The sequence below is a fragment of the Strigops habroptila genome, chromosome 4, assembly GCF_004027225.2.
Source record: "Strigops habroptila isolate Jane chromosome 4, bStrHab1.2.pri, whole genome shotgun sequence".
Taxonomy (NCBI): Eukaryota; Metazoa; Chordata; class Aves; order Psittaciformes; family Psittacidae; genus Strigops; species Strigops habroptila.
Genome location: NC_046358.1, coordinates 40445504 through 40466106, shown reverse-complemented (window position 1 = coordinate 40466106; position 20603 = coordinate 40445504). Strand labels below are relative to the sequence as shown.

Here is a 20603-nt window from a genome sequence, read left to right as displayed (position 1 = left end):
CCCTGCGTCCTCCGCCGCACCTCCCTGCTTGCTGCACACAGGGTGTTTTCCCAAGAAAACCAAACGGTTTGCGTTTTTTTTTTCCTCTCAGCCATTACTGAGATTTCAGGGAAGGAAAATGTTACTTCTGCATGAAGCAGGAACAATTTACTCCCATTGAATTGTAAGTCTGACAAGAGCTTAGATGCAAGATGCTCCTAATCAAACGAGAAGCTTTTTCCTCAGAAAAGCTATCTCTTTGGAAAGAACCCACACACACACATTAATTAAAAAACAACTCAGCAACAAGAAATCCACCCATTTCGAGATACAAAAGAGCAACTGGAAAGACACTGAAACGATCTGGAAAAAATCTGCTTAAACAAGCCAAGCAGGCCGGTCACCAGAAAGTCATGCATAACATACAGCCCGCTTGGCCAACCCCTCCTTTCGTGAGGGAAAAACATGTCCCCTTGGCCAGCCACCGTTTATGGGCTAAAAACCTGGCAGCCCTCAGGCTGGGAGTGCCCAGGATGCCATCAGTTGCTCCCCATGCCCAGCCTCCAGCCTCATCAGGATCCCTCATCAGTGGCTGGAGGAGAAGCAGTAGTTCCCAACATCCACAGTGAGTCAAGCTGCCGGCAGAGGCAAGGGAGAAGCTTCAGGAAACTCCTGAGGGGGATGCGACCAACAGCGAGCAGCAATCCAGCTCTCCCCCTTCACCAACGCAGCTGCAGGCAGGGAGGGCACCTCCTGCTCTGGCTACTCACAGCTTGTTGGACTCCTCTGGCCTCACTCTGCCCCCAGCCCAGCAGCAGCCATTATCGCCTTTGCCAGCTGGCCCCACAGGTGAGCCCCATCAGCTCCCCGATGAGCCGACCACAGCAGGAGGGCCACACGCCTCTGCACACCCAGATCATAGATCACAGGAGTTCAAACAGATGCGTTCCTGTAGACCACACGTAATCACAGCATGATGTTTGTACAAGCTACTTTTGCCTCCTACAGGTTTCCCAAAGCCTCTGGAGCTTTCAAGAAAAGCTGGAAGTTGAGAGATGGGAGAAGGAAGTTAGCAAGTGAGCTAGCACTAATGAATGCTTAGGAGTGAATAGAATTAAAAATCTTCATAACATTATAAAAAATGTTCAGCTGCAAAAGGCTCCTCTTCAAGTTACATTGAAAACTGCTTAAAAAAATTGGTTGCATAGCCAATCCTGTTTTTGTCAGAAGGGAACCTGAGGATAGAGCTACAAATCACTTTTGTGGTGGTATTCTCCCTTCAGGGTAAAGGGCCTCAAATAGATTCAGAGACATCCAAAAGCAAATACTCCTTGATCACCAAGTGTTTATTCTAAGCTGTCCAGTACTCTCTGAAGTAGAATGTAGCATTTCACTTTAAGAGATTATAAATCTTACCCTGTATCTTTCACAATAGAAATGAACAATTCTAGAAGCCACACAGTAAATCAGCTAGTGTTATCTCCATTTTATTTGAAAGACCATCACTTTTCAAAGGACTAAGGCCATTTGTAAAGAATGGGAACCTTAGGACCTAGGCTACCTCACACTGCCTCCTTTTTATTACTAGGGATTTCACCAGAGTTAAATAAACATCCTTAAACTCTGTAAATATTCAAAAATATAAGTATTTTGTTGCTATACAAGTGCTTTCAGAAAAGCTAGATGGCTTCTCTTATGGGGGGTCATTAAGATATCCAGGTAAGAGGGAGAACTAAAAGATAGTGGAAAACAACATGGAAGTCAGTTCAAATTTGGTCCTATGTTAAAATTAGAAAATAAAGCAATGTATTTTTATGACATTTATAAAGTTTTATAGCTTGAGCAATTTATTTTTAAAAATCTATTAATATAAACTGTTTAGCTTGCATAGGACTCAGATGTGTATTCTCCACGTATCAACAGAGCAAGTATTAAATATGGAACTTAAACCTTCTTTCATGCTCACCTCAGACGCAGCATTTAACAGTAATTCTGGAGCCTTCCATTTTTGTTACTTGAGTGGGTTTTTTGTTTTGTGTTTTTTTTTTGTTTTGTTTTTTTTTTTTTGTTTTTTTTAGGTTTTTTTTTTAAGTTCTTTAAAAAAAAGAACATAAATAGATGTGTAGTGAAACCAAACACAGCTAAAAGGAGGTGGAAAAAAAAAGTATGCTCATTTTTCCCAGCAGGATTTATGCAGACCGCCTCATCTGCGTTCAGCTTCCCTGCAGAAATACCAGTTGCTCAACTGGGATGCATTTTTTGGGACATCTTTTATGTGATATGGTAGCTAGAAGGAATAGCAGACAGCACTGTGTGATCAAGCAGCTTTCCACTGATTTGGTGGGTAGTGCTAGAGAAGCACCTAATAAAGAGTATGGAAGGACAGAGAATGGCATCAGTTTTAAAATAAATCAATATCAAATAGGAGAAATGGACAGCCTCTGATAAGGTACCCTCAAGCCCACAGAGGATAGGAAAAAATCCCACTAGGAAAATCTACCAATTATCTCCTGGCAAATAAATGCTTCCCTTGGATTTCTAAATTAGGGAAGGTTCTTGATCAGGGCATGTTACACCCTTTTTCAGATGTATTTAATTTTTATGTAGACAAGATGCTGGACTACAGTCACCAACACATCTGCTTTTTAAGTTCCTACAATAAAAAGCAAGATGGGGAGTCAATCTGTTAACATGAATCATACCCTAAACGCTAAACGTATTCTTAAACACATTCAGATTTCCTTCCATTCAGGTTCTGAGTACAAGTCCTTTGGGTCTTACAAAAGACAAGTAAATCGGTCCTTGCCTAAGTTGAAGTGTTTTTCCTAAAAGAAAACATTTATTTCAGCACTATCATTTCCCTCCACCCATCCACTCATCACCAGTGCTACAGCTCTTCTAAAAACCAAAACCCAAATGAAGGTTTTAGCATGTTATACCCCACAATAAGCAAATTAAGACTCTGTATTAGAGATTCAGTTCAAGAAGTTCAAAAAATGAAGCCTCACTACAGCATTTGACCCACTATGCATTAGCCAAATCAGATGACTATTAAGATTTCAATTTCAAAAGGAAAATAAGCAAATATTTTTGGTTTTACCATTTCAATTTTAATACAATTCAGGAAAAAAAAAAAGTAAAAGTTATGCATGGCAATGTTTATTAAACAATCACATTTCATTTAAGCATTAAAATGCAGCAGTCTGGAAAAGCTGCCAGAAACAATGTTTGGCTTCAGAAAAGGCAATTATGAAATTACTTCCAATAAAATTCAAATACTCTTGTCTGTTGATTAGTTGAATGCTTTAGACTGGAAGGAACAAAAAGTGCAAATCAGCTGAATGTCACTTTCAAAAGTAAAGTCTTAGTGTCCTACAAGCAGTTACTGAAAGGCCTCATCTTAATCTTCATGATAAAGGACAAAATTCTCCAATTTCTATACAATTATAATTTACTGTAACATTTCAAAACAACATAACATTATTACTAAACCAGAATTAATTTCAGAATAGAACTGCAGTATTCTGCCTACCATAAGCACCTTTTTTTCCTTTCTTTTTTTGTTAAATCTAATTTCCTTGACATGAGATGGCATGGGATACATTCTCACTGCAGAAGTGGAAACTTACATGGAACAATACAGTTACAACCACTTATAGGAACATGTTCTGGCTTAAGGTAATTTATACCTAAACATACTACTTTTACATGGAAATCTAAGATCCATATTGTGGTATTCTGTTTCTGCTGATACACTTCCAGGAAAGTGACTCATCACAGAGTAGCTAAATGTTATCCTGCAGCTTAGACTTTTGTGCATCATCTTCACTGGAGTATTTGTAAAGAAATGGAGAAAGGTAAATAGATAATATTTGACATATGGGCAAATGTTATGCATTTTCAAATAATTTTTAAATTTTTGTTTTTCTTCTTAATTCAACACAATGATTCAGTAGCAGTTTGAAATAAAAACCAGAGTATCCTTCTGGCTCCTAAATCACTTGAGAATCACTTCATGTACAGAGCTAGCGAAAAACAGTGCGATTATTGTCTTATAAAGACTCTAAGAACACATCAGCAATTTTCAATTTGTTCTTGTAAAAAGCTTTAGAAATGTTGTGGAAACATGTTCTTATATGTGGGTACTGCTGCTTGAAACTGAACAGTTGGTTGACATCCAGACAACTAGTACAATTTTCCAAAAGCAAAGCAGCTTATAAGCATAATAAACAAATGGTCATTTTTCTAAAATTTAGACCTAATTTAGTAATTGGTAGAATGACACTTTCAAACTGTGTAACACAAAATAATGTAGCCAACAGTAACATACAGGTACACCATTTAATATTTATTATATGCATTTTATATACATTATTTTTCAACAGCTGTACTTCTGCTATGTGGTACAATCTTAAAAATTTGCTGATTCATAGTTTGTAAAACAGAAACCTTACAAAACTCATCAAAACTCGCAAACTGATCAGAAAAGTTTTGTGGAAGACTAGAAAAAATACTTTATTGTATTAATCATGCATTACACAAACAAAATCTTTAGTTACACCATAAACTGAAGCACATCTGAAAATAAAATAAAAGCAGGGAATAACTAGTCAAAACACAGCAGATTTATGAATCTTGAATCAACTACTTTTGTATTCTATTTGAAACGCAAATAAAAATAATTTTCACTCCAAAAGTTCTGAAACAAGGTTGGTTTTTGGAATCAACTCCACTCCAGGTACTTAACCAGAGGAAAAAGAATTTCTTGGTTTGCAACTTTAGAATTATCAAATGTCCCATTTTCTCATCTATTTTAGACTGTTCGAAGAGTGCCATAATAGATATACAGGGCCCTTTAACACACTACATAAAAGGATATAAAGACCAACAAAAAGTGAAATAAATAACAATAGGCCATTAGCAAGATGGGTAATCCTTGATAAATAAACTCGTAAATACAGTAAGATGTACAAAATATCACATAGTGATAGGATGCCAAGATTAATTTTTTTTTTTTTTTTAAAGAGTTCATTCGGGGGGGTTAACCCCTCTGTGTTTCATCTGAACACATTTTACAGTCCTTTATTTATGAAGACAGTTATGCGATGATGATGAATTAGCATCCTTATGCAAGGACTTAGCTGAGCTGTATTAGGCAAAAGAAGGGAAGAGTGTGGTTACACGGCAGCGGGTCAGTGAGATCTCTGTGTTTTAGGGTTCTATAATGCAGAAAAACATTATCAATACAATCTTGAGCACTGTTGTGACAGGCTAAATATATAAAAAGACTTATAAAAACTAGAATTTTATCCAAACATTTTGTGCAACTAATGCTAAAATATTTTAAGTTAAATTTCCTTTTCTTTAAAGCAAAATAAAAGTTTAAAAGGGGAATCTGTGGCATTCAACTGATAAACAGAAGATTACTAAGAGATGAAAAGAAAGCTACTCTTGGAGCTCACTTCCCCCCACAAGAGCACCACATTCCTAACCCTAAGGCAGCACACAGAGTCCAAAATAAAAGTCTTTTGTAAGATCAGACTCCACGTTTGCTTAAAGACACCTAAAGAACAGACATACGCTCAGTTCATATCCAGTCAAGGCTACAAATACTGGTTTTCTTTTTTGTATTTCTCCCCACCCCCCCAAATACAGTAATTACAGTTAAATGAATGAGCCTGACATTGTTCAAGATGTGGTGACTTTTCACCAACTTACACCTGCCCCACATAAAAGCCTTCAACTCAGGCAGATCAGATGTAGTGTCTTATTGGTAACCTTATCATTGATGGCAGTGATGCATTCCCTCTTTTTTGTCCAAACAGACCTGCTGTTATGATGCAGGTTTGCTCTGCTATGTCACACAAATACTTTGGCAAGGGCATCAGCTCCTGCACTGGCAATATATGCTTTTGATGGATGAAATGCTACATCATAAATTGATTCATCCAGCTTTTTCCTATGAGCTGTTATTTCCTGCACACATGTCTTGCTGTCCAAATTCCATAACCTAATGGAACAATCATGGCCTGTTTAGGAAAAAAGACAAAAGACAAAGTTAGATTTGTCAGACACTTAAGTGCATCACAAATGCAAAATTTACAGAGCATACAGAATATGAAAAAACCCTTACTTCCAGACATTAAATAGATTCCATTAGGATCTACAGCTAGACTTGTGACAGCATCCAAGTGAGCAACCATAGAATGGATCATTTTACCTAAAAGCAAAACAAACAGTGAATTTCCTGTGAAGTACTGTTTCTTTTAAAAATAACATTGCCATTAAAAGCTATACAGAATAATATTACTTAGATTCCAATAATATCTGAATGATACAATTCTTGCTAGAAATTAAGCTTCAACTGCAGACTCCTGAGTAAGCATGCGAGTAAATGACACAGAACTCTCAAGAAGGCATTCCCATTATAAGCACGCTTTTTATCCATCTGGCATCTTTACTGGTAGCAATGACAGTGAAGACTAATCCTAAAATGGCTGGGCCATTTGCCCCAGTAGGACAAAGTGTTGTTAATCAACACATTGTCAATGCTTTGTAAAAAGAGACTTACTGAGTCATACTAAAGGTTCGTCTATCTTTGTAATTGCTAGGACAGAGGCTAGAGGTGAAAAACCAGAAAACAAAATAAAACCAAGGCAACTATAAGTGATACTTGCCCAGAATACTCTCCAGAAAAGGTACAGAAGAGGTTTAATCTTAGAAATACCAAAAGTTCTCTTTTGTGTAAAACTGCAACACTAGTAAGTTTTCTGCAAATGGCTTCTCCCCCATGTCTGTACAGGTTTACTTTAAACATATTCATACATACAAATTAGGTTCTCTTTATCCTTACCTGTTTTGTTGTCGAAAAATTTGATGTGTCTATCTTCATGTGCTGTAATAGTTACAGGAAGCGTGGGATGACTTACTACCTTGTTAATATGATTATTTGATTGTACACCTGAAAAGAAAATAAAAAAATATTCACCTGCCTTAAAGAAAAGGTTAATTTAAAATGAGAACATTTCAGCATTACACTTTAGCTTACTATATTAAATAATGATATTTTAATATTTTAGGAAGAGCATCAATGAATCTCCTAAGAAATAAATAATAGCTTCTTGCTTGACAAGAAGCTAAGCTAGGTAGTCTCCAGCCAATGTAGTGTAAGGTTAAAGCTGTACAAATGGTTTATACACATGAAAGATACTTGAGAGACATAGCAAACACACCAAGCAAGTACTGCAGGGCAGCGCTAGTCAAGTGGAAACAAACTCTGGCATCTACGATGTGTTTAGCACACACCTTGTACCTTCAGATTAAAAAGATTTAGCTTGGGAAAAAAGAAAAGATAACTGAAGTCAACCTAACTTACGATATTGTCAGATGTACTTACGCCTTATTTCTACTGAAAGAAACGATGACTGGTTTAGAATCTCTTTACAAGTGTTTAGAATACTCTTTAAAAAAAACTGTACCTTGATATGCCAGTGTTTTAAGGCTTGTTCCCTTAATTTTTGTGCTTCTTTTTTGTTAATTGCATTTACGATTCTCACTTCAAACTCAAAAACGCATTTTTCTTTCTTGTGATGTTCTTTCTCACTGTCAACGCTAGGTTTTGCACAAGCTACCGAGAATATATCTTTTACACAGGTTTGTTACCTGTGTTGAAGCCCTTATATAACCTACCTAATACCAAGTATAATCGCTAAGTAAACTAGACTACTTGGAGGGGAGAAGCAAATTCTCCCCTTACATTATTATTTTAGATCTCATTTCACAGTCAGGAATGAACAGAAACTGGAGGTTTTCCTTCTGCAGTACTTTCATAGGTTTAAGCAAAGAAGGCTCCTCTGTCTAGAGTTTCATCAGATACACAGAATTCTTAAACAGCTACATCTCTACAGCTCTTTATTTGTAGCAATAGAATTTCTAATATTAAAAGTTCGACAGGAGAAAGTGTTCAACAGCAGCCTGTGCAGAATTTGATACTGAACTAATATTCTGCTTAATTCATTTATTTACTTAATACCCTCCATGTCAAAGCTATATAATGAAAACTGTGTTTTAATATGCAATTCAGACAATTGAATCTTGAGAAATACAGCTGAGAACAAAACCTGTTGCTTTTCTATGACCACTTTCAAATCCTGCTAATCCACAATCTTTTCCTTTGTGTCTGTTCCAAACATCTAACTAACTTTAAAACTGCATGATGCAGTAGAGGAACAAAACATTTTAATTTATTTCACCATATAATAAAACTTTGATAAAGGTACTTTATTCAAGACGGACATTTAATACAGAAGAGCTTTACATACCAGATTCTATTTGTGATGAAAGCATTACCACTGACTGGGATGTTTCTAAATCATAGATGACTGTGTTGCCAGTGTTAAAAGATGCCACCATGTGAGCAGGGTCACAACCTATAAAGTCAATTGATGTAGGTATTCCATGCTCTAGAAAGAGAGGAAAATTACTTTAGAAAGTCTAAAAAATTCCTGACAGTTTAAAAATGTAGTCTGTTTTATACTCGTACTTTAAAGAAGAAATTCACTTCCTTCTTTGAAGTAATGCTACAGCACCAGCATTACGTTATTAAATGATCTTTTTTCTTTTAGTCCTGTTCCCTAGTTAGGCTAAATGGAGATAATGAGCCCAGATGCATCATCAGCTCCCTCATAAGAGATTCTCAAAACCATTGCAAAAACTTACCTTGCTCTCCATTGTAAGTGCAAATACAGGGCATTTTTTCTGGCGGGTTCCATAATCTAATAGTGCCATCTGCTGAACAAGATAGTAAGTGATTCTTTACACCGCTGTAAGCAAGACCCCAGACTGCATCTGTGTGAGCAATTAATGTGCCAGCTAGAACGTTTGGCTCTGGGAGAAAAAAAAACAACACAACAACAAAAGTTTAGAAATTAAACCTTTTTAGTGAAGAAACATTAAATAAGTATTTTTTGTATCTCGATATAAGTTAAATTCCACATAAAACTGTCATATAACCCCCCAGCCCTTCCTATTTAAACAACAGCTAGAATATTACACAGAAGGTCATTTTGCACAACCAAAAACCAATCCAACACAACATAACCAACCAACCAAAAACACTCACAAGAAAACCACATACAAAACCCACCAAACAAACACCAAAGCCAAGAAACAAAAAATACTCCAAAAGAAAAATCAAAACCCCTGCTAATTAGAGCTCTCTCTTTTTGAAAAAACAACCCTGCCACTTGAGTAGAGGCAGTTCTGTCTGAGGTCCATGAAAATGATGCCAACTATCTCACCTGCATGAACTCATCAGGCCATTTTTAGTGATTGTCCTGGGTTCAGCTATAGCAGTCATTTTTCTCCTGCTTAGTAGCTGGTGCAGTGCTGTGTTTTTTAACTTTCAGCCTGGGAACAACGCTGATAACACCGATGTTTTTAGTTGTTGCTAAGTAATGTTTATTCCAACCAAGGACTTTCTCAGTCTCATGCTTTGCCAGGGAGGAGGGGAAGCCGGGAGGAAGCAGAGACACAGGACACCTGACCCAAACTAGCCAAAGGGGTATTCCATACCACAGCACGTCATGCCCAGTATATAAACCGGGGGGAGTTACCCGGAAGGGCTAGATCACTGCTCGGGTCGGGCTGGGTATCGGTCGGCGGGTGGTGAGCAATTGTATCCTCTCCCCTTGTTATTTCACTAATCGTTATTATCATTGGTGGTAGCAGTAGTGGTTTTGTGTTATACCTTAGTTGCGGGACTGCTCTTATCTCAACCCGTGGGAGTTACATTCTTCCCATTCTCCTCCCCATCCCTCCGGGAGGAAGAAGGGGAGGGGGGGGAGTGAGCGAGCGGCTGTGTGGTTCTGAGTTACCAGCTGGGCTCAAACCACGACAGTTCTTTTTGGCGCCCAACGTGGGGCACGAAAGGTTGAGATAACGACAGATCTGACCAGAGTGTGTTTAATCATATTTGTGATAAGCATTCATTGTTACTACTCGTCACAATGGTGATTATTTGGCTCTCAGACGTGTTGCGCTTATCTCAGAGTTTCAGCATGTTGTACCTTACTTACAGCCACTATTTGCTGTTTTAGTGTTTATCGGCTGGGGGGCCTGGGCTAAGGTTCTTGTTTCACTGTACTTCATGGTAATGACTTGTAATACAATAGACTCATTGATCATGAAACTGGTCTGGTTTGTGCTTCCAGCGTGGCCATCACCACTATACATTGGGAGGTATATAATGAAATATTTTAGCAATTGCATATCTTTTTTTTTCTCCTCGGGGGGTAAACTTACGAAGGAAGCATTCTCTTTCACCCCCCCGTTCCCCCACCAGCCTATTTGCAACAGCAATTGAGAGTTCTGAAGGTTTTAGATGGCCTTTGAGTACCCTTGAAACCTGCCTGCTGATTGTGCTGGGGATCAGCATGTTGGCAAACATACGGAGTGTGTTTTACCCATGGCCATCCCGTCGTAGGAACATCCTATTTCGTTTAATGTCAAAAATTCAGCAGTATCAGGTTCGAATCTGGTCTAGGGTTAGACGACGATATAGGAGGACCACCAGGAGATTTTCCCTGAGGCTGGACAGTTATGAGTGGCAGGGTGTGTGGGATAGTATGGGCAAGTACCTAGGCCAGTGGGCCCCTCCAGTGCTTTGGAACTTCACCACTGAACAAGTGCAACATCCGGAAAAACTAGTAAAACACTTAAACGAGGTGTGCTGTCGTCCTGGTTATACCAGAGAGGGACAAATTTTGGCAACGTGCTGGGGCTTGGCCTATGCCTACAGAGCCCTGCTCAACACTATCCAGCACCTTCAAAGGGAAAAAAATGTCTCTGGATCTGATGGCAAAGCAACAGACAACGCAGCTATGCCAACTACAAGCACAGCAGCTACTCAGACCCTGACCACAACAGTCAACACAGCTACTCCAAGTACAGCAGCTACATCAACCCCAGTGACAAGCACAACAGCTACTCAAACCCTGACCACAACAGACAACGCAACTACTCCAACTTCAAATACAGCAGTTACACCAACCCCAGTGACAAGCACAACAGCTACTCAAACCCCGACAGCAACAGACAATATAGCTACTCCAAGCACCACAGCTACACCAACCCCAGTGACATGCACAGTAGCTATTCAAACCCCGACAGCAACAGACAATATGGCTACTCCAAGCACTGCAGCTACACCAACCCCAGTGACAAGCACAGTAGCTACTCAAACCCCGACAGCAACAGATAATGCAGCTGTTGGTGTTACTCAACTCCCAAGCACAACAGCTGCACCAACCCCAGCAATAGACATTGCAACCACTCCAATCCTAGTGGCAGACACTGCAGCCACTCCAACCACAGTGACAAACACTGCAGCTAAACCAAATGTCCAGTTTGTGACAATGTCTGTTGCCCCTGTAAGCAAAAGCAGACGAAAGGCACAAAGAGCAACCCGCGAAGCGAAGAAAGATGAAGACCCAGTGCCATCACTATATGCAACAGCACCTGAACAAGAGTTACTACTACGTGGGTCAGAGGAAGAGGAAGAAGAAGAAGAGGTCACTTCAATTCAAACAATTGAGAGACGATTTATCCGATCTATCCAGCTCTCCACGCGTACCAACCCATGTCTCAGCTATCAACAGAAGGCGCCCTACTGCTCGAGAAAGAAAATATACGAGGTACACGCCACGGGCCACCCTATGGTTTTACCTGCGGGATCATGGAGAAGACATGAGAAAGTGGGATGGAAAACCTACTTCAGCTCTGGAGCAACGGGTGCGTGAACTGAAGAGGAGAACAATGGTCAAGGATGATCCTCCCAGGAAAGCTGCTGCTCCAGTCTCTGGCGAGCAGTTTCCCAGATGGAGCGAAAGAGCTGATTTTACTCCAGCTCCTGTGATAAGGAATACTAATCCCTTTCTACAAGACAGAAGTGGAGAATTTTGTGATCACTATTAGAGGGGCCCTGCCTCCAGCCAGGTGGAGGAGAGGGATAATCGGGTTTACTGGACTGTGTGGATCAGATGGCCTGGCACATCAGTCCCACAGAAGTATAAGGCTCTAGTAGATACCGGTGCACAGTGTACTCTGATGCCATCAAGGTATCAAGGGGTGAAACCCATTTCTATTTCTGGAGTGACAGGAGGATCCCAAGCGTTAACTATGCTGGAAGCTGAAATCAGCCTGACTGGGAGGAAGTGGCAAAAGCACCCCATTGTAACTGGTCCAGGGGCTCCATGCATCCTTGGCATAGACTATCTCAGGAGAGGGTATTTCAAAGACCCAAAAGGGTATAGATGGGCTTTTGGTATCGCTGCCTTGGAGACAGGAAATTAAGCAGCTGTCCACCTTACCCGGTCTCTCAGAGGATCCTTCTGTTGTGGGGTTGCTGAAGGTCGAAGAACAACAAGTGCCAATTGCGACCACAACAGTGCACCGGCGGCAATATCGCACCAACCGAGACTCCTTGATTCCCATCCATAAGCTGATCCGCAGACTGGAGAGCCAAGGAGTGATCAGCAGGACCCGCTCACCCTTTAATAGCCCCATATGGCCAGTGTGAAAGTCTAATGGAGAGTGGAGATTAACAGTAGACTATCGTGGCCTGAACGAAGTCACACCACCATTGAGTGCTGCCGTACCGGACATGTTAGAACTTCAGTATGAACTGGAGTCAAAGGCAGCCAAGTGGTATGCCACAATTGACATTGCCAATGCATTTTTCTCAATCCCTTTGGCAGCAGAATGCAGGCCACAGTTTGCTTTCACTTGGAGGGGCGTCCAGTACACTTGGAACCGACTGCCCCAGGGGTGGAAACACAGCCCTACCATCTGCCATGGATTGATCCAGACTGCACTGGAACAGGGGCAAGCTCCAGAACACCTGCAATACATTGATGACATCATCGTGTGGGGTGATACAGCGGAAGAAGTTTTTGAGAAAGGGAGGAAAATAATCCAAATCCTGCTGAAGGCCGGTTTTGCCATAAAACGGAATAAGGTCAAGGGACCTGCACAGGAGATTCAATTTTTGGGAATAAAATGGCAAGATGGACGCCGCCAGATCCCCACAGACGTGATCAACAAGATAACAGCAATGTCTCCACCAACTAACAAGAAAGAAACACAAGCTTTCTTAGGTGTTGTGGGGTTCTGGAGAATGCACATCCCAAATTACAGTCTGATTGTAAGCCCTCTCTACCACGTGACCCGGAAGAAGAATGATTTCAAATGGGGCCCTGAGCAACAACAAGCCTTTGAACAAATTAAACGAGAAATAGTTCATGCAGTAGCCCTTGGACCAGTGCGGGCCGGGCCAGATGTGAAAAATGTGCTCTATACCGCAGCTGGGGAGAATGGTCCTACCTGGAGCCTCTGGCAGAAAGCTCCAGGGGAGACTCGAGGTCGACCCCTTGGCTTTTGGAGTCGGGGATATAAAGGATCCGAGGCCAGCTACACTCCCACTGAAAAAGAGATACTGGCAGCCTATGAAGGGGTTCGAGCTGCCTCAGAAGTGATTGGAACTGAAGCGCAGCTCCTCCTGGCACCCCGGTTGCCTGTGCTGGGCTGGATGTTCAAAGGCAGGGTCTCCTCTACACATCATGCAACGGATGCTACATGGAGTAAGTGGGCCGCACTAATTACACAACGAGCTCGAATAGGAAATCCCAGTCGTCCAGGAATTCTAGAAGTCATCATGGACTGGCCAGAGGGCAAAGATTTTGGGATGTCACCAGAAGAGGAGGTGACGCGTGCTGAAGAGGCCCCACCATATAATGAACTGTCAGAGAGTGAAAAGCAATATGCCTTGTTTACTGATGGGTCCTGCCGTATTGTGGGAAAGCATCGGAGATGGAAGGCAGCTGTGTGGAGTCCCCTGCGACAAGTTGCAGAAACTGCTGAGGGAGAGGGTGAATCGAGTCAATTTGCAGAGGTGAAAGCCATCCAGCTGGCCTTGGACATTGCTGAACGAGAAAAATGGCCAGTACTTTATCTCTATACTGACTCATGGATGGTGGCAAATGCCCTGTGGGGGTGGTTGCAGCAATGGAAGCAGAGCAACTGGCAACGCAGAAGTAAACCCATCTGGGCTGCTGCATTGTGGCAAGATATCGCTGCTCGGGTGCAGAACCTGGTGGTGAAGGTACGCCACGTAGATGCTCATGTACCCAAGAGTCGGGCCACTGAGGAACACCAGAATAACCAGCAAGTGGATAAAGCTGCTAAGATTAAAGTGGCTCAGATGGACTTGGATTGGCAACATAAGGGTGAATTATTTTTAGCCCGGTGGGCCCATGACACCTCAGGCCATCAAGGCAGAGATGCAACATATAGATGGGCTCGTGATCGAGGGGTGGACTTAACGATGGACACTATTGCCCAGGTTATTCACGAATGTGAAACATGTGCTGCAATTAAGCAAGCCAAGCGGTTAAAGCCTCTCTGGTATGGAGGACGATGGCTGAAATACAAGTATGGGGAGGCCTGGCAGATTGACTATATCACACTCCCACCAACCCGCCAGGGCAAGCGCTATGTGCTTACCATGGTGGAAGCAACCACCGGCTGGCTGGAAACATACGCTGTGTCCCATGCCACTGCCCGGAACACTATCCTGGGCCTTGAGAAACAAGTCTTGTGGTGACACGGCACCGCAGAGAGAATTGAGTCAGACAATGGGACTCATTTCCGGAACAACCTCATAGACACTTGGGCCAAAGAGCATGGCATTGAGTGGGTATATCACATCCCCTACCATGCACCAGCCTCTGGGAAAATCGAACGGTACAATGGGCTGTTAAAAACTACACTGAGAGCAATGGGTGGTGGGACTTTCAAACACTGGGATACACATTTACCAAAAGCCACCTGGTTGGTCAACAGTAGGGGATCTGCCAACAGGGCTGGCCCAGCCCAATCAGAACTTTTACGTACTGTAGAGGGGGATAAAGTTCCTGTGGTGCACATAAAGAATTTGTTGGGGAAGACAGTCTGGGTTATTCCTGCTTCAGGTAAAGGCAAACCCACTCGTGGGGTTGCTTTTGCTCAGGGACCTGGATATACTTGGTGGGTAATGCGGGAAGATGGGGAAGTCCGATGTGTACCTCAAGGGGATTTGATTTTGGGGGAAAACAGCCAATGAACTCAATTGTACGCTGTTGCCTGCTCTATAACACTTTTATAGCCCACCAGCTAGATATCTTCAGGTCACCAGCCATTGACCCTGACTTCCCTCCGATCATCACCTCAACAAAGAATGAATTTTGAGGAAACCAGACGAGCTCAGCAGTGACCAGATGAGTTTGGCGGTATCATCAGCAGGCAACAACCCAACACTATGTACCGTCCCTCCTGCCCTGAAAGACTATTACAAGAGATGGAGCCTGACATCATGGACTGGATGAGTTCAGCAATTTTACAGGGATTGGTCCATGGACTAGGGAACGATATCTTTCTCTGTGTGTGGGTGTATATATATGTGTATATATGGGACAGGGGTGATGGTGTGCTGAGAGATGTGGGATCTGAGCATGACGTGAATGGTATGGAATAAGGGGTGGATACTGTCCCGGGTTCAGCTATAGCAGTCATTTTTCTCCTGCTTAGTAGCTGGTGCAGTGCTGTGTTTTTTAACTTTCAGCCTGGGAACAACGCTGATAACACCGATGTTTTTAGTTGTTGCTAAGTAATGTTTATTCCAACCAAGGACTTTGTCAGTCTCATGCTTTGCCAGGGAGGAGGGGAAGCCGGGAGGAAGCAGAGACAGGACACCTGACCCAAACTAGCCAAAGGGGTATTCCATACCACAGCACGTCATGCCCAGTATATAAACCGGGGGGAGTTACCCGGAAGGGCTAGATCACTGCTCGGGTCGGGCTGGGTATCGGTCGGCGGGTGGTGAGCAATTGTATCCTCTCCCCTTGTTATTTCACTAATCGTTATTATCATTGGTGGTAGCAGTAGTGGTTTTGTGTTATACCTTAGTTGCGGGACTGCTCTTATCTCAACCCGTGGGAGTTACATTCTTCCCATTCTCCTCCCCATCCCTCCGGGAGCGGGGGGAGGAAGAAGGGGAGGGGGGGGAGTGAGCGAGCGGCTGTGTGGTTCTGAGTTACCAGCTGGGCTCAAACCACGACAGTGATTAGACTACAATGAATAATTTTTTAGCAGAGAGGCACAATCAGAGCTACATATTGGTTTTAAGGGACTGGGGATAGTGGCCTTCCACAATCGGTGCAAGACAGCACTGCTTCCCACTTCACTGCCACAGATTATGCAGCCTGAGCGCTGCATTAGCTCACTCATTACAATGACACAAGGGAGAGAGGAAGCTGACTGTCCCATTCAGTCTCCAGTGAACTATGGAACTGCACCTTCAGAATTACATTAAACACAAAATGCTTATCACTATAAATGGGAGGATAGCAATGCAGAGTTTTCCAAGCAGTTATTGTTCTGGGTTCAGCTACAGCAGTCATTTTTCTCATTCTTACTACCTGGTGCAGTGCTGTGTTTTTGACTTTCAGCCTGGGAACAATGCTGATAACACCGATGTTTTTAGTTGTTGCTAAGTAATGTTTATTCTGACCAAGGACTTTCTCAGTCTCATGCTTTGCCAGGGAGGAGGGGAAGCCGGGAGGAAGCAGAGACAGGACACCTGACCCAAACTGGCCAAAGGGGTATTCCATACCACAGCACGTCATGCCCAATATATAAACTGGGGGCAGTTACCCGGAAGGCCAGATCACTGCTCGTGTCGGGCTGGGTATCGGTCGGCGGGTGGTGAGCAATTGTATCCTCTCCCCTTGTTATTTCACTAATCATTACCATTGGTGGTAGCAGTAGTGGTTTTGTATTATACCTTAGTTACGGGACTGCTCTTATCTCAACCCGTGGGAGTTACATTCTTTCAATTCTCCTCCCCATCCCTCCGGGGGCACGGGGAGGAAGAAAAGCAGGGAGTGAGTGAGCGAGCGGCTGCGTGGTTGAGTTACCGGCTGGGCTCAAACCACAACACTTATCAACTCCTTAATTTTAGAGACACTGTCTATGGGAATTGAATTGCATATCAGAAACATGGGACATAGAATTTGAGTACACACATCTTAGTTTTCTGAGAAATTCCTATCAAAGAAACAAGAATTCAAAAATTTGGAATTCTGGTTCAAACTAGTAAGCATGTTTCTTAAAAAAATAAGAGTTATGATTTATTTTTTATTTACTGTTTAAACCTCAGAAATTGCCAGTCTTCCTCTTATAGTTCTATACAAAGTACATCACTAGCACAAGTGGGAATAAATAAGCAACATTTACCACACACAATGTTTAAACATACAACCTAGTTGACAAGTGGCAGTTACATTCCACGAAATGTCAAAAACAGTGGTCACAACCTGTTTATCTTTTAAAAATACTTACCATAGGTATCATATGGATCCACATTAGGGCTAGGCATGTTCCACCACTGGATGGTTGCATCAATACCACCACTGAAACACTGTTCTCCGTTGGAACTAATTGCCAATGACAATACAGGTCCACTATTGGGAGACAGAGAAAAATAAGTTTACTAGTACTGCCTATGGGATAGAAGTGAAAATTTGGCTACTTTCAAAAAACCAATTGGATTGGATCACATACTTAAAAAATTTCAAACTCCAAAGAAACAATTCTGTTAAAACCTTTTTTATGGCTCAACAACTGATACCAACCTCTATTAAAATATTCTTAACAAATTAACTAAAACTATATGAACTCAAGCAATTCAAAGACCACCACCTCATTTCTCAGAAGCAACTACACCTACAAATGGTGAATTTTTACAGTGCATCTATGCCAATCTAATAGCTAGCTATGCTGAAAAAGGTGGTTGTAGCTCTTACTCTCTCACCTCCAACTATTTTCTCATCCTAGTTTAGGAACTGACAGTAACCCATGCCCCAGTAAATGGTTCAGAAAAAATTATCTTAGAAAGAGTACTTCTGGGCCAAGATTAGACTTTTACTGGTTTTAACTTCTTCAACCTGTTTGCTGTGATATCAGACAAGTATAAGCTGTGGCCCAAAGGAAGAAGCAAGTCCACTCCTTTGGACACACTATTAAGATAGGTTTACCTGCATTGTAAAACCATATCCCCAAAATTAGATGCCTGGCTGCTCTGACAGGACATAAGATGTTTACCAGTTGTTTAAGTGCAGATGAGCAAACTAAAATGACGTATTTGAAGATGGTGAAAAGGAAGAGTATTGGCTGAATCCACCTACATATTTGGTAAAGCAAAGAACAAAGCTGGGCTGAGAGGGAATGTTGCTCAAAGCCTGCCTGAGGGGAAAAATAGTAAAATTACTTTGTTACCAGTCTCATTGGAAGTCACAGGGTGGGGATCAGTTCTGTATCAAGACTTCCCCAAACCTTACTTTCTGATATTCAGTAACAAAAGCCCACATAATAGACCAAATTTAGACAGAGACGATTCAATTGTTCTTTGACCCTCAGAGAACACTTTAATCACTTGAAAGAACACTTGTATTTAAACATGAGGACAAATTAGTTACCCAGTCCTAGGGAATAATCTTTTATGCTTCAGCTAATAAGCCTAAAGACATTAGGTTCTATCAAGTAAGTGGCTTAAGGGAAGAAGGAGGGTGGCGATAGCATGTACAGTACAAACTATTCATTTGTTTTCTTTGTTGAGGCCAGGACAAGAAGGGCTATCCACTTCCACACTTAACAAAGAGCTCTTGTGAAGCTTACCTGCTAACTGAATCTTTAGTTATATAAGCAACACACACTCCAACTACTGTGACTGGCTAAGGACTGCACATTTTTGCCTTGCCTTCTTACTGGAAGGAAGCAGAACTTGAAACTTTACTCAGGTATTAATCAACTTTTTGATTACAACCATTATCTCACCAATTTCCAAGTTCCCCCAGCCCTGAAAGGCATATGTATGAATTAATACTCATGCCCTATCTACTACTTTGGCCTATACTGGCAATGAAATTTTCTCATATTCTTGTTCAAGCCCCTAACAAGAATTCAGAGCCCTCCTAGCCACTTGTGTGATGTCCTGATTTTTCACTCACTGAATTCACATTTAATTTTGGGGGTTTTCTCAGCCTGGGATTGGTTTGTGGGTTGTTGTTTGGGGTTTTGTTTTTCTGATGATTGTACTTTTTATTTCTAATTTCTCAGTCCTGTATCTAAAGACAGTAGGTATGACTAATAAATTCTACCTTATTTATTTTCTTCACATACTATATATAAAATCCACAGTCCAAGACATGGGTGTCACTCATTGTCTGTGATTTCATTATCTTCTTTCCATTGCAACTTAACCACATTTGCTATTTCCTATTTTTATGTTGTCATGGACTCTGCAATTCATGACAGGGACTCAGTAGTTAAAACGCGGACGTGTTTTTATAAAATATAATGGACCTTGTCTATACGATGTAAAAATAGAATGTATTTGTGGCTTTCACAATTGTCTTATAAATCCATAAGACAATGACAACATATTTATCAAGCATTAATTATGTCAAACACTTACACGTGGGCCCTAAATGTGTAGATGGGTTCTACATCTAAAGAGGCACTCCTGAAAGAGAAAGGAAAAGTTATTACATGAAATCTCTACTGAAAAACTGTGAGAACAGTTAAGAGTTTAATCAATTTCAAAGGCATTTCAAACACCACCAATGTTTTATAAAAACCCATATACTTGCTTTTTGGCAGGAACCGTTTTCTGCAAATTCCAAAGTTTTAGAGTATGGTCCTCAGAGGCTGTAACCAGCACAGGCTCTACAGGATGAAAAGCTAATGCCCGCACTCCATCAAAATGACTGCGTAGCGTATACTTAGGGTTCCATGTCTTTCGAAAGGCATCTTTATTAGCTGGCAGCTTAAAAAAAAAAAAAAAAAAAAAAAGAGAAGGATTAATTTTATCTTGGGTTTAAAAATACGCATAATATGCATCTCCCTGTATTTTAAGACGACACACTATTTTTGATTCAGCTAATATACATTCAATCTTAAGTTTGCATTTATCTATTGATCCGTAACTCCCTTCTCTAGCATGCAAGGTATGGAATGGATTATAATGCTGAATATACAGACAAGAAGCCTTGATTTTTTTAAAAAACTGGTTTTAATCCTTCTGTGCAATGATACTTTAAATCTTCTTCCCTGAAGGAAGATAAAGGTTTCATTGCTTATGTTGTCTGCACCCAAGGAAGAGATTACAACTGTCAAAAGCTTAATTAAAATGAGCTTCAGGTGCCTAGTGAGCGATCTTCCTCAGATAAGTAACCTGACTGAGAATGACAGGAAACATATATGATTCTTAAATACTTCTACATGTGAAGGCATGTACACAGAAATAGGTAATCAGGATTTCAATACACACTTGTCATGATTTTAAATATAACATTGCATATAAATATTTTTAAAGTCTTTAATGAGTTTTAAATATATTGATGAGACAATAATTTAGTTACTATGTGAAGCAATATACACAAACTTCATATTTATATATTACTAACACCCAATTCATTCTGTTAACCTATAGACTATTAGGCTAAAACACGAAAGTTACAGCTGCTTAATAT

General features: G+C 41.1%; 1 protein-coding gene across 5 annotated transcripts in view; it reads right to left on the bottom strand.

Moving 5' to 3' along the window:
- Positions 1 to 3079: 3079 nt before the first annotated feature.
- The window catches only part of STRN3 (striatin 3), a 70200-nt gene continuing 52676 nt past the window's right edge, over positions 3080 to 20603 (bottom strand). For all 5 annotated transcript variants that reach the window (XM_030484182.2, XM_030484185.2, XM_030484184.2 and 2 more), the window contains 8 exons: positions 19722 to 19897; positions 19547 to 19594; positions 17413 to 17534; positions 8698 to 8865; positions 8301 to 8441; positions 6833 to 6940; positions 6113 to 6199; positions 3080 to 6008 (listed from right to left, as the gene is read on the bottom strand). In XM_030484182.2, coding sequence (XP_030340042.1) covers positions 5839 to 6008; positions 6113 to 6199; positions 6833 to 6940; positions 8301 to 8441; positions 8698 to 8865; positions 17413 to 17534; positions 19547 to 19594; positions 19722 to 19897 — 1020 coding nt within the window. In that variant the 3' untranslated portion in view covers positions 3080 to 5838. The remainder of the gene's footprint in view (positions 6009 to 6112; positions 6200 to 6832; positions 6941 to 8300; positions 8442 to 8697; positions 8866 to 17412; positions 17535 to 19546; positions 19595 to 19721; positions 19898 to 20603) is intronic.